General features: G+C 38.3%; 1 protein-coding gene across 1 annotated transcript; it reads left to right on the top strand.

Annotated features, from left to right (window-relative positions):
* Positions 1-664: 664 nt before the first annotated feature.
* GPRC6A (G protein-coupled receptor class C group 6 member A) lies at positions 665-13,695 on the top strand (the record flags this gene model as incomplete). The annotated part of the gene is given in 9 exon segments (XM_082855945.1): positions 665-858; positions 3,284-3,435; positions 3,438-3,583; positions 5,966-6,049; positions 6,053-6,269; positions 6,272-6,549; positions 6,552-6,677; positions 6,681-6,803; positions 13,462-13,695. Coding segments are annotated over 9 exon segments (1,554 nt in total).
* Positions 13,696-14,560: the final 865 nt, after the last annotated feature.

Here is a 14,560-nt window from a genome sequence, read left to right on the forward strand (position 1 = left end):
ACTCTTCATTGCGGTGCGCGGGCTTCTCACTGTGGTGGCTTTTGTCGCGGAGCATGGGCTCTAGGCACGCAAACTTCAGCAGCTGTGGCACGTGGGCTCAGTAGCTGTGGCTCGCGGGCTCTAGAGCGCAGGCTCAGTAGTTGTGGTGCACAGGCTTAGTTGCTCCACGGCATGTGGGAACTTGCCGGACCAGAGCTCGAACCCGTGTCCCCTGCCTTGGCAGGCGGGTTCTTAACCACTGTGCCACCAGGGAAGTCCCCAAACTGTCCATTTCTGAAGAGGGAAAACTTTCCCAAACTGCTCCCTCTTGAAGATTCTATATATTACTTCAAAATAAATGCCAGCATGACTCAAAGCCTTTGACATGTCAGTTGAGTAAAAGATGCTTTCACAGTGAGGAGCTGTGTTTCTAATTCTATCAGCTTTACCTGGCATTACTGCCATCACACATCAACAACGGAGTGTGAGAAAGTCTGCTATGTTCTTATTGGTGAAGAACTGTTTTGACTGTCATCAAGGATGTGAACACTGAGTGTTTCTGGCCCTTGACACTATCTAATACGTTATATGGTGTTTACAGGTGAAATAAGAATGATGTTGCTGGCACTCTGTGAGCTCAATGATTCCTCAGAACTCGCAAGAAGTGAGCAAATGAGATAGAAACATGGCACTACTGATAGTACTGATTACCTGTTTTGTGATTATTTTTGCTACTTCCCAGCCTTGCCAGACCCCTGGTGACTTTGTGGCTGCCACTTCTCCAGGGCATATCATGATGGGAGGTTTGTTTGCCATTCATGAAAAAATGCTGTCCTCAGAAGACTACCCCAGATGGCCAGAAATCCAGAAGTGTGTTGGGTGAGTAAAGCTTCAGAGAACACATTTAGATTTCAAGATTATGCAGTGAGATTAGGGCATGTAAATGTTTACTTGTATTAACATCTAAATTATTTTAACAGAATTTAAACTCATATATTTTTAAGTTGCATAAAGTTAAGTCTTGCTATTCTTCCTTACAAGAAAGATATATTAGCGCTATATGTATAATCAACCTCCAAGTACAGAGGCAATGAATGCTTCCATTAATATATTTATTTGGATTTTGCCTATAAAGAATAACCCCTGAAGTCACAGGAGAAAACCAATAAGACACAGTAGCCCGTCCACTACAAGCATAAGTAGCATAATTATATTCCTATCACCCACAGATGTGGGTTGTTTCAAACATGGATCTTTATTTAATTCTTTGTTTAAAATAGACTGCACTTAAAATTTTTCTCCATACTAACATTTTTGTCAACACTGTATTTATTTCATTCTTGAAATCGTCTAATTCTTTCATAATGAATTAAGAACGCTACTTCAACTCAGAGTGTTCCTTCTTCCTTGATGAACACTTCATATTGTGAAAGCTTGACTACAGAAGAGACATTTGTCACGGAGCATTATAGAAAAATAAAGCTGGATGGAGGCTACTACAGATGGTTTTCTTTAAGGAGAACAGGCTATTTGAATTCTAATTTCAGTTTGGTGACAAAGTAATTTTGTAGATTTAGGCAAATCATTTAAACTCTCTGAGTTTCAGCTTCTGATTTTTCTCTTCTGTAAAATAAGGGCCTGGATAACTTTTAAAGACAGGCAGCATCAGCTTCTGTTGCTATAGCAATGTGATCCCAGTGCTTCCTTCTAACTCTCAAATCCTGACTTCTATCTTGATACTTTTGTATATAAATTTAATCTCCTCTTTTCCCCTCCTTTTTTTTTCTTTTTTTAATCACAAAGTGTTTAGCATGCCCTCTATGAATGCTTTCAGGTGAAATGTGATCCCACATCACTCTAAGATTCCTTCCTGGCATTAAGTTGGGTATTTTGAGCTACTGTCATCTTAATCATTGATTATCAGGAATACCAGTGAACACCCTGAAATAGTTAATGAGGATTTTTCAGAGCACTAAATAGACACTGCAGATTTAAGGCCCACAATCATAGGCCAACAAATAAGAATGGAAAATGATTAAAAAGAAATCATTTGGTCTAATAAGCAAATTTATTCTGGAAAAAAAAAGTCACTGAACATCATTTTGCTTTACTGTCACTCCTTGAGAGAAACAGTATTCATTCAACATTGAACAACTATTTATGAAATGCCTACATTACCTAGGTCGCATTCTAGGCATAGGGGATCCTGAGGTAAACACCAAAGGGGTTCAGACTCTCATGGAGCTAACACGTGGGGGACTCTGAAAATATTACATATTTTATTTGCCAGACAATTCATTACTTTAACCTTTCTTCTTTGTTTCTTTCTTTAAATTAAACACTTAATGTTCATTGCCAAACTTCACATTTAGATAGTCTGTAATGACAAACAGCATTATCCAAATATTATTTAATTTATCATGACTAAATGAATTAAAAGAAACTTGAAAATATCAAAACGCTGAACAACAATATCCCCTTTTATTCATTCAAAAAGTATTTATTGAATTCTTACTCTGTATTAGGCACTGTTTGTAACCTTCTGTATAGAGTGGTGGGTGAAATAAACTTAACAGTAAATCAGTAATTAAACAACTCAATGCTCTGGAATAATCACAAGTCCAGAAACCAACTGGAAAAACCCGCTAAAAGGGGAAATATCTATGCCTTGGAACTGAAATAGTACATGTTATCTAGGAGAAAGCTATTGTGCGTTTACCCAGAGCCTGTTTTATAAGTCATTCTTACGAGTCTTATTCGTCTGGTTTCCAACCACAATAGATTAGCATCACAAAAGTAAAAAAAAGGGAGAGTCTATAAAAGCAGATTCTTGGACAGCAATAAAATGCTGACATCTAACTACAAAAACATCATCATACTGTAGAATACTAAACTGAATATTCAAAGTGATCCTGAAATTAACCACGAAAAGGTTAAATCCTGTTCTGTAGACTCCATTTGAGAAACTGTGGGTTCCTATATACTATTTTTTTTTTTTTTTTTTTTTTTTTGGCCGCGCAGCATGTGGGATCTTAGTTGCCCAAACAGGGATCGAACCCGTGCCCCCTGCATTGGAAGCACGGAGTCTTAACCACTGCACTGCCAGGGAGGTCCCCTTATATACTCTTGAGAAAGATTTCCATCAAAAACTATTTTTAAATAAATAAAGTTTAGATCCTTCAAGAGATAAGTGTCACCAATTCATAAATTGTCTATTATACGGCAGAAATGAGAATAAAATAGGATATCATCATGTCTGTAGAAGAGTTATATTCTAATTTCAAAAAAACTTGTTTCTCAACAGCTTTGAAATATCAAATTTTCTTCAAACTCTTGCCATGATACACAGCATTGAGATGATCAATAATTCAACACTATTATCTGGAGTCAAACTAGGGTATGAAATCTATGACACTTGCATAGATGTCACAGAGGAAATGGCAGCTGCTCTGAGGTTTCTAAGTTCAACTGCTCCAGAGAAATCGTGGAGTTTAAGTGTGACTATTCCAGATACATGCCAAGGGTTAAGGCTGTCATAGGTGCTGGCTACACAGAAATAACCTTGGCTGTCTTCCAGATGTTGAATTTACAGCTCGTGCCACAGGTGGGTTTTGTTCTACCTCCATACTTTGGGTTTGATCATATTCTTTATCATGAAAGGATCAGGGTAATCTGGGAAACTAGTGGGGGAGATGTTTTTACTCTAACCTTTCTCTTCAGTAAAAAAAAAAAGGATGTGCCCTATTATGGATAGCATAGTGATCAAAGCACTAAGGGAGTAGTCATCCCTCAATCTGTCAGGTCTAGTTTCTGACAGTTTTCAGTGTGATTTGGATAAGACAGAAACTTCTGAGCACCTCAACTGCCTTGTTTCTAAAATAACATCAGTCAGGTACCATGAAGAAAACTGCAGGGGAAGTGAGGGGTAAAGGGGTGTGGAAGTCAAAGAAGACTCTCAAGGAGGTGACGTTTAGCCTGAAACTTGAATGAAAAGGGACAGTCAAGAGGAGAGTACCTAGGCTGAGAAAGCAGTAAGTACAAAGTTGAAATGTCCAAAGAATAACAAAAGGTCAATATAGTTAGGTCAGTTTGAGCAGAAAGGAGCAGAGTAAGAGATGCATTTGTAGAGAGGGGTAAGGGCCGGGTCATATAGCATCTTGTAAGCTGTGGTATGGTTTGCACTTTGTTCTGAGTATGATGGAAAGGCTTTGAGCAGAGACTGTGAACTACTGAGCTTCCTATAATGCAAACCATTAACCAGGAAGTAAGCAAAATGGTCTCTGAAAGACCAAAGTGTGTATTAGACAGCCCTGCACTAAGTCCTTGCACATTACTCAGAGTCAAGCAAGCTCTCTTGGCTTTGATTTTGAACGAATTAATCTTCATATCACATCACTCTGTAACTCACTAGGTCATTACTTTCTAAGATCAAGGAAGATTAGAAGCAAAATGTTAGAAAAGGCTTATAGTCAGATTATCAAGAAATGACCATCTGATAGAAGTGAACAGATAGCAATATATACATGTATAATATAAGTACATAAGAATTCAAAATATATAACTTTCTGGAGCTAGACTAAATAAGTGCATATACCCATATAAGACTCTGAGAGTTCCATTATATTGTAGCTTAGAGAAGTTGATAATGAAAAGTTTAAGTCCAAAACAAAACAAAACAAGAAGAACTATTCCCCCAAATATCTCAGAGATAAGGCTTTGGCCCAAAATTTCTAGACTACGTATAAAGTTAGTTAAGTGACAAGTAAGAAAAGTAGACTATTTTTAACAATGGTTGTTTAATGTGAAAATGTAATTTCCATGATAGACCACACAATAGGAGAGGGGACTCTCTGTGGTAACACGGATTTTGCAGAAGCCCGGGCGGCACAGTGAAGGTGAGCATAATTATGTCAGGTACTGGGAAGGGAATTAAGGTTTAGTGAATGTCCACTATGGGCCACTATCCATTTAAAACTTCTCCTTCAGTCTTCACAAGCATCCTGTTGTTTCACAGGGAAAGAAGTGTTAACTAACTTTGCCAAATTTATTGGAGTCAGGATTCTAACAGTTTGTTTGACTCCAAAGCCTATTGTTTTTCCCCCATACCATGTAGCTGCTGTAAATAGTAAAAAAAAAAAAAAAATCACTGAAGAAGTGGCACAGTGCAATTGCAGCTGTGGAAGGTAATAACCCTCCCTAGAATAAAATCACCAAAGCTGTAAATTAGGCAAAACTTTGCACACATTAGGGAGGTCTCCTAAAATGCTGCTGCTCTTTTGAGTAGATTAGGAGTCCGAAAACTATTGAATGTATAGCCTGTGGGTCAAATGTGGCTCTCAAGCTCTTGAGATGTCAAGCTAAGCATGATTTTTAAATTTTTTAAAGGTTGTAACAAAAAGTACAAAAATAATATATGACAGAGACCACACGTGACCAACAAAGCTTAAAATATTTTACATCTGGTCCTTTACAGAAGAAAGTTTGCTGACCCCTGGACAGATGATTATTTGCCTGGATGATTTATTTTACCTAGAATAAAAATCATCAAAGTTGTCATTTATACACATTTTGAACAAACTAGGTGTCTGAAAATTCATTTTGCTTATTTGACTGGCTGCATTTTCCCATATTTATCTCTAAGTATTTAAAAAATATCCACTATTGGCCCTGGCCTGAGATATAAGATAGATATAAATGGATATAGGAGTGTAGATGGAGATTTAAGATAGAGCCTAAACCCTTGAAGGGCTTATACTATACACAGTACCAAATGATTGAAAAGCAATGACTCTCAACAGTCACCAGGTACTAAGTATCGTGATTCAAGCTATTTATAAAGTAGTTCATTGAAGGGGAAGGATGGAAAGGATCAAAGGATTTAGAAAATGTTATGGAAACTCACAGAAATCAAAGAGAAGAATATCTACTATGAATAGCCACCTGCAGCTCATCAACACCGTAACTAAAAGTTTCTGTCCATTTCCAGGTGAGTTATGAATCAACTGCAGAAACCCTAAGTGACAAAATTCGCTTTCCTTCATTTTTACAGACTGTGCCCAGTGACTTCTACTAGACTAAAGCAATGGCCCACCTGATTCAGAAATGTGGATGGAACTGGATTGGCATCCTAACCACAGATGATGACTATGGACGACTGGCTCTCAACACTTTTGCAATTCAGACCTCAACAAATAATGTGTGCATAGCCTTCAGAGAAGTTCTCCCAGCCTTCCTCTCAGATAATACCATTGAAGTCAGGATCAGTCAGACACTTGAGAGAATCATAGCAGAAGCCAGGTTAATGTCGTTGTGGTATTTCTGAGTCAGCTCCATGTTTTCAATCTCTTCAGTAAAGCCATTGAAAGGAATATAAATAAGATCTGGATTGCTAGCGATAACTGGTCAACGGCCACCAAGATCACCGCCATTCCTAATGTTAAAAGGATTGGCAAAGTTGTGGGGTTTACCTTTAGAAGAAGGAATATGTCCTCTTTCCATTCCTTTCTTCAAAATCTGCATATGTTTCCCAGTGATAATAACAAGCCGTTAAATGAATATGCCATGCTCAAGGCTCTGCCTGTGTACATACTAAGGACAGTGATCTGAGTCAATGCATTTCCAACTATTCTCAGGGGACTTTGGCCTACAAGGCTAACGAGGATATAGAAAGGAACTTCTCGCTGAGAAATGACTTCCTGTGAGATTACACTGAGCCGGGACTTGTTCACAGTATTCAGCTAGCAGTGTTTGCCCTTGGTTATGCCATTTGGGATCTGTGCCAAGCTCGAGACAGTCAGAACCCCAATGCCTTCCAACCATGGGAGGTACTAACTCACATATCTGAGAAAATTCCCCTACCATCATTTCTCTCCTTTCTTTAATCTGCAATATTTATGTAAACTGCTCTTAACTGTATTCTTTTTATAAGTAGATACTTGCAGTGTTTGAATAACCTGAATTTCTATCACTAGTTCTTTGTTCTTAAGGATAATAGAGTTTTTATTTTACCTTCACCTCCTACTCTGACCCACCAAAGTCGTGTTCTTTTAATTTCCAAGAAGACTCTGTTGTTAGTGCTCTTTTCCTTTGGTTTATGTATTTGTATCTGATCTTGCAGTTTTCCAGAGCTTCAAATGATTATCTCTTTTGATGCTCTTAACAAACACAAGACCAGGCATGTTTAATGATCCCTTTTATTATTGCTAAATATTATGCATAAAGAAACTAAAGCTGAAAGTACCAGAAATATGACTCTCGTCTGGGTCTTCTGACTCCATACCCTCTGGTTTTCATGGTGTCTCTGGTGGTTATAGTCCTAGTGCCTCCAGTTATGACTCTTACTTAGGGCAGTCTCCCTAGGACTCCAGTCTTCTTCAAATGAATGTTGTTAGGTCAGTCGTAACAAGTCCTATGATATCTCAGGTTTAAATGAACCACTAATTGTGTAAAAGAAGTCTTTCCCTTTCTTCTCTTTGATTAGTTTGTAGAAACTCTAATTAAAGCATAATATGGCCCTATTTAGTGAAAATTTTCCATTGTGTTTTTAAAATGTTCATAAACAAGGCATTTAAAAGCAAACTGCTGCTTTATATGATAAATTTTACTCATTAGAAACAAATTTCTCACTAATGTGTATTCAAAGCCAAACCTGTCTGTCTTAAGGCAGAATCATGTTCCAAAAAAGATATTTATTTTACATTTGTTAGGGAAAAAAGGTAAAGGGGAATAAGATCCAATTCTTCTGATCACATAAGTGAATGTCCATGGCAAGCTGTTTCTACTTTTGTCATTCTTACTTTAAACACCCACAAACACAAGCTCCAAGTGATCAGCTTACATCTGGGTGAATCATGTGATGGTCATAGGGTGTTTTAAGTTGCTCATTTTAAAACAAGTTTTCACCTTGTAAATGCAAGGCAAGAAAAACCTAATGAAGAGGTAAGACTAGAGATTAGAATTTTTACTTTTAATTAAAACTCTCTTTAAAATATGTGTGTATACACACACACACACACACACACACACACACATTTATATGTCTAGTGATTTTTACTGTTGTGGCCTCTCCCATTGTGGAGCACAGGCTCTGGACGTGCAGGCTCAGCGGCCATGGCTCACGGGCCCAGCCGCTCCACGGTATGTGGGATCTTCCCAGGCCGGGGCACGAACCCGCATTCCCTACATCGGCAGGCGGACTCTCAACCACTGTGCCACCAGGGAAGCCCTGTCTAGTGATTTTAAGATAACTGTTTGAAAGCATACTCTTTGTAATGTAAAACTTTAATGAGGGATTGGTTTAAAAAAAAAAAAACAAAAAAACTCTAAGTTAAGTGGACCAACATAATGAAACCATTGCATGAAATTTTAAGAATGAGAGGTTGAGAAAGAGTAATGGAGAGAAAATAGACAATCAGAGACAGATGGGATAAAGGGAAGGAGCTATAAAAAGACTCATAAGAGAAGAGAAGTACAAATAGCAATAGCTATTTATCCTCTGGGAAAGTATTTTAAGTGAGGAGTAAGTCTCAAACATTCTGAGGAAAAATCTCGAGAAAGTATAATTGAAGCAGATCTTCTAAAATGTTTTATTTAAACACTAGGAGCCTGGGGTCATTGTTTATTGCCCCCCACCCCGGGAGCATGGTAATCCAGAACAAACAGAAACAGACTGGAAAGGAAGAATAGGGGAGTGCCTTGCTCCTTTGATCACAAGTGAGCCATGTCTATGCCAGAATTAATTGGACAAATAATGCAAACAATTGTCTTTTTAGGAAGAAATCTCCATAGACATTAAATTTAAAAGATCAGCAACATTTAGGGTCACTAATCAAAGATATATTCCTAAAAATTATTTTGTCCCCTGGCAAAATTCACTAATATTTAAATAATACTTTCTGAATGATTTTAGATTCAAATAACTTTAAAGGAGTTAGTTTTTTCCAATATTTGAGGATAATCCTTACCTTGGCTCCACATTTGGTGATGTCTATGAGCAATATTCAGGGATAGCACAGTCATACTTGTTTTATCTCAACAGATTTTTTTTTATGTTCCTCAGATGTGTGTGAGAATACCACCTCCTTGTTGTGAACAGCGATTTTGGTTTTCTTTTTTGTTTTCCTCTACTGTGGATGTATATATACAAGGTAGTGAGTGATGTATGTGGGATGAGAGAATGTATAATAGTCAAACTACTCTTTACACAATTATTTGGCAAATATTTGTTGGGTGTCTCAATGTTCCAGCCATTGTGTTGAGTGCTGAAAATATTATGGAGAACAAGACAATTCTCTCCCTAAAGGAGTCATGTGTCTAGAGGAGTAAACAATCAAACAATTAAGGAGCTGATCACAGTGCAGAATAATGCATTACGATGTTTCATATAAATACAAGATGGTAGAGAAGCATATAATTGAGGAAACTAATCCAGCATTAGCAATTCAGAGAACATTCTCCAAAGATCATGACATCTCTGGTGAATATGATAGATGGGTAGGAGTTAAGCAGGACAGAAATTCCCCAGCAAAGTCACAGAGAGAGAAAGCATGGCATCTTCAGGGATCAGAAAGTAGTGCCATAGAACTGGAGTCTTTTGTGGAAATTACAGGCAAATGGGAGTGGAGGGTTAGTGAAGCATCCATCATTAGGGCCTTATCAATCAGAGCATCTCAAACTTGATTACCTGGTAATATGATTATCATGCTGATGCTAATTCAGTAGTTCCAGTGTGGGGGACCTGAAAGTCTGCACTTCTAACAATCTCTCAGGTGATGCTGATATTGCTGGTACAAAGACCATCCTTTCAATAGAAAGTCTGCAAGCTATGTTTAAAGGTTTGGACTTGAGAGAGCAAAGGGGAGCCAATTAAAGCTAGTTTTAGACAGAAGAGTGATGTGACCTGCTTTCCATTGTAGAAATAGTATTCCTACTGCAATGTACATTGACTAGAGGAACACAAGACTAGACAGAGAAAGACCAGTTTGGTAATCCAGGCATACAATAAGGATGCCTTATACTTCAGGTATAAGTGCTACAGGTACTAAGGGTGTGACAATGAGGACGGAGAGGCATATACTTAAGAGGAAAGACGAAGAGTATTTGGAGATAGATTGGATGTAAAGAATGACAGAGAAAAGCAAAGATGTCGCAAATGATTCTAAATTTGGGCAACTGGTGCCATTTATTGAGATGGAAACACAGAGAAAAGTGAAGGTCCGGAAGCAAGAAGAAGTATTAAGCATTCCATTTTGGACATGTTGAATGTGAAGAACTTATGAGGCATTCAAGTGTAGTGGTCCAAAAGTCAGAAGAGACATGAGGACAAAAAGGGAACGATTATAGAGCAATGAGGAAAATAATAACTAATAATTTTTAAGGCCTACTATACTAAGCATTGACACACATCATCTCTAATCTTTAAATATTATGGTAGAGCCACCGATTCTTGTTCATTACACTTCGTCCTAAAGAACTGGCAAAAAGAAGTGTTACTGGTGACTGAGAATTGCAGCAGTTTAGAGATGGAGGGGACCTCAGCCATAAGGGTCTGGCCCGTGGGCACTCATAGAGTTAGCAGTGAAACTGTCCCAGCCTTAGTCATGTGCGTTTTTGCTAAACCATGGAAAAGTTTACAAAAGAAAAAGACATAGGTTGGGTACCAGACAGAGATGCAAGGCTGCTTCCTTGCTAGTCTCTAATTCGCTCACACAGATACCTCTTTTCACAAGCACAGCTCACTTACGGAGATGTAGTGGACAGCAGAGAGGCTGGGGACATGGAAAACAGCATCAACCACAGCAGCTTAATTGGAGTGGTCTCCTGACCTCGTGTTCTCAGAAACAGGTCATTACCATACAGAGGTGAATTATATAATCATGGAGATGAAATCCTACTCTCTAAATATTTTAGAGTCAAGTTATCATGAGTTTCAGAGTCTTGATGAAAAATAAACAAATAATGGATGGAAAAGGCCTTAAATAGCTTAATAACTGTAAGCATTAATGTTCAAAATTACCTTAATCCAGAGCAAATGTTCGATAGAATATTTAACAAGTGATGAATGTACTGTTTTGTTTGCCTCCACCCTCTTTCCTGTAAGAACAAACATGGAATTGTGCTAGTTTATTTACATCATACAATGTTATCATTATTTACAGAACGTATATGTGTCAGAAATTTACCCTGTAAAACCTGATCAAATGGAGGAAAAAACTGGTGGAAATTATAGTTCAAACAAAAGAATGGAAGAGGATATGCTCTCTAAACAACTAAGTTCCTGGGGCTTACGTGTGTATATTGCTTAAGGAAGGAACAGAAGAAAAATCAATACACAGGTAGAGATGGGAACATTGAAGGTAGGGCTTTACTTGTTCTATTTTTGTTCCCTCCATATTTTTTGTTCCAGGCAATTGCTGGAATAAGATTTTGTCAGTTAATTCTACCACCTTAGATCTGACATCCTGCTTCTTTAAAGCAATACTAATTAATTTGAATTGATTAAAAGAACTAAGAAACCTGTGAGGACATATAATAAAATCAATATACATGCTTAGAGATTTTGCTAAAGTGATATTTGGTTATTGACATGACTACTGTAGCTAATATATTTACTTAAAATACAATTTGATTTTCTTATATTCTATTTGCCAAAGGGGAAAAAAACTGAAGGAAAGAAACATTCATAAAAGGTTAACTAAGGGACTTCCCTGGTGGTCCAGTAGTTAAGACTCCACGCTCCCAATGCAGGGGGCCCGGGTTCGATACCTGGCCAGGGAACTAGATCCCACACACCGCAACTAACAGTCCACATGCCGCAATGAAGATCCCGCACGAGGCACCAAAGATCCCACATGCCACAACTAAGACCCGGCACAGCCAGACAAACAAATACATAAATATTTTTTTAAAAAAAGATTAACTAGGAAGAAATAGAATAAGAATAACTCTATTCAAATAGAATAATTTCAGCCTTGTTCCATAGATTTTGCACCCAACAAAAGCCACATAAACATCACAGATATAGATGCACGGGACCGTGGAGCCAGAACTCAAATGTTTTCCTCCCTCCCAGTCCAGTATTCTTCTCCTGCAGCACAAGCTCAATACGGCTGCCTCATTTGTCAGTAAAACATTTTCTGTTCTAGCTATATTGCATACAAGTTCTCACTGAACAAACTGGGTAACAAGAAAAGTACTTTTTCATTATATTTCTTCTCAAGTTAAAAAAAATCATTTTCTGAACTAAATTGGAAATAGAATTTAGAGATCACTTTACTATACTTTCCATTACTGAAACAGACTTGAAAACCATTGGAGATGAGAAGATCTACACGTCCCACCAAACAAGTATGGACTTAGAAGGCAGACACTAGCAGTTACCTTGGGCTCACCAATTAAACTTCTCAGGTAGGGACACCCCTCAGTACAAACCCCAAGAGCAGGGTGCTGTTGTTACCGGACTGTTGCCCAGGTCTGTAGTTCTGTCCCCTCAGCCTTCATTTTGGGGCTGGTGAGCATGACAGCTACTGGCTTGGATTACTCACTCAGACTTGGCCAAAGGCCCAGGCTGATTGTGACTCTAGAAGGAAAGGACGAATTTCCTGCCTTCCATAACTCCAAATGGCACAGGGGTGATTGCTTTGAGTCAGAAGGAAAAAAACAATGAGGAGAATTTAAATGAATATATTGTTAGGTGCAATGGCAAGACCTCATAATGAAAGTCAAGATGTGTATCCTCAGAAAAGGTCCCTTCACCCCTTGGCTGGGGCCCTCCTCTGAGAAAAGAGGAAGACGATCCCTGCTCAGCTTGCTTTGCTGAGTTGTTATGGAGTAAAAGGGCATCACAGATTTGAGTATTAGCATGTAATGTATGAATGTCAGGTGACTTTATTAGTTGGTAGATGCAAAGTATTTTTATTTATTTGCACAACACCCCTATTAGCCAATAACAGGTACTTAAAGGTATTAAGCTAATCTCTATTAACCCTTAATCTGTGCCATATACTGGGCTAAAGTGCTTACATCCATAATTACATTTAATTCTTGTAATAATCATATTAAGTAGGTTTCATTTACCTCAACTGTGGCCTAGAAAGAAATTGTAACTGCCAAGATCACACCACTAATGAAATATGGAACCAGAATTAGAGCCCAGGCATCTGCCCCAGAGGACCCATTAATTCTGCAACGTGGAGAAAGTAAAGATGGTCAGATTTCAATTTTGTAGGCTAGAGAAGCTACCTCCATAAACATCAACTTGCTTTCTCAAATTCACAGAGCAAGACTTTGGCAGAAATTCTCAACATTTCTCAAATTGTTGCCTAGTAGTTAAGCACCTTCTCAACTAATTACCACACTCACTGATCCAGAATGTCCTTTTTCTAATTTTTAAGTGATATTCCTGTAAGGCAGTGTTACAGTTGGGATAATGGATACACTTACAATATTTCTATCAGTCTTTGCTTCTGTTTTTATTGTTCATAGTTACTTGATGTACTGAAAAATGTGACGTTCACAGATGGAGGGAGTTCATTTCATTTTGATGCCCATGGAGATATGAATACTGGATATGATGTGCTCTGGAAGATCAACAGCCACATGACTATTGCCAAGATGGCACAATACGACCTGAAGAATGATGTCTCCATTGTCACAGACCAAGAAACAAAAAATGAGTTCAGGAATCTTAAGGTAATTTTGCTGTTGGCTGCTTTGTAGCATTCAAATCAATTGGTACTTCAACTGCAAAAGTCCTTGACCCCGCCAGGACCTCCAGTGGTCCTACTGCCTGTTCTCTGTCCCCAACTTCCCTCCTTAAATTCCATAGTCAACTTGTATATCACTCCCTTGTACACACCCTCAATTTCCTTGCCCATCTCTCTCTTCATCTTATTCATTGGACTGAAGTATAGTCCTGGTTATATTAATCAGTATAGCCCCCATGTAGCTGAACTTGGCAAAAACAAGCAAAAAAGAAAAAGAAAAAATCCCCACCTACCTTGCTGACTGTTCTCATTTAAAATTCATGATCTCTAACCTCCAGTGGGTCCTAAATGCTATTGGGCAATCAAACTATTACCCTAGCCCATAATCTGTCCACCTTCCTAGATGGCTTTTTATACTTTCTTTTCTCTCCTTTGACTCCAACACATCTTCCCCATCTTCACTTTCAGTGGACCCTGCTTCCTATTTGACTAACAAAACTGAGACAATCAAAAGAGAACTCCAGTGTTCTGCTGCCACCACATCTGTGCCTGTATCCCTGCTTTCCATCTGGCACTGTGGATGGACTGTCTATGCTCCTAGCCAAGGTCAGCTCCTCCAGTTGACCTCTGAATCCCAACCCCTTTTACTTACTCAAGGACATTGCTCTGGCAATTCTCCACTCTCTTCTGCACCTTCAAGTATTTTCTGTGTTATTTGAACAGTGATACAAACATGCTGTTTTTCCTCCCATCTTAAGAAAAAAACCAAAGAACTCCATTGACCCCCCACTTTCCCCTCCATATACTACCCATTCCTCTATTTCTCTTTATTGCAAAACTCCTTGGAAAAGTTGAATATATTCACTGGCCTCAATATC

The sequence above is a fragment of the Leucopleurus acutus genome (genome assembly GCF_964270905.1).
Source record: "Leucopleurus acutus genome assembly, chromosome: 15".
Classification (NCBI taxonomy): domain Eukaryota; kingdom Metazoa; phylum Chordata; class Mammalia; order Artiodactyla; family Delphinidae; genus Leucopleurus; species Leucopleurus acutus.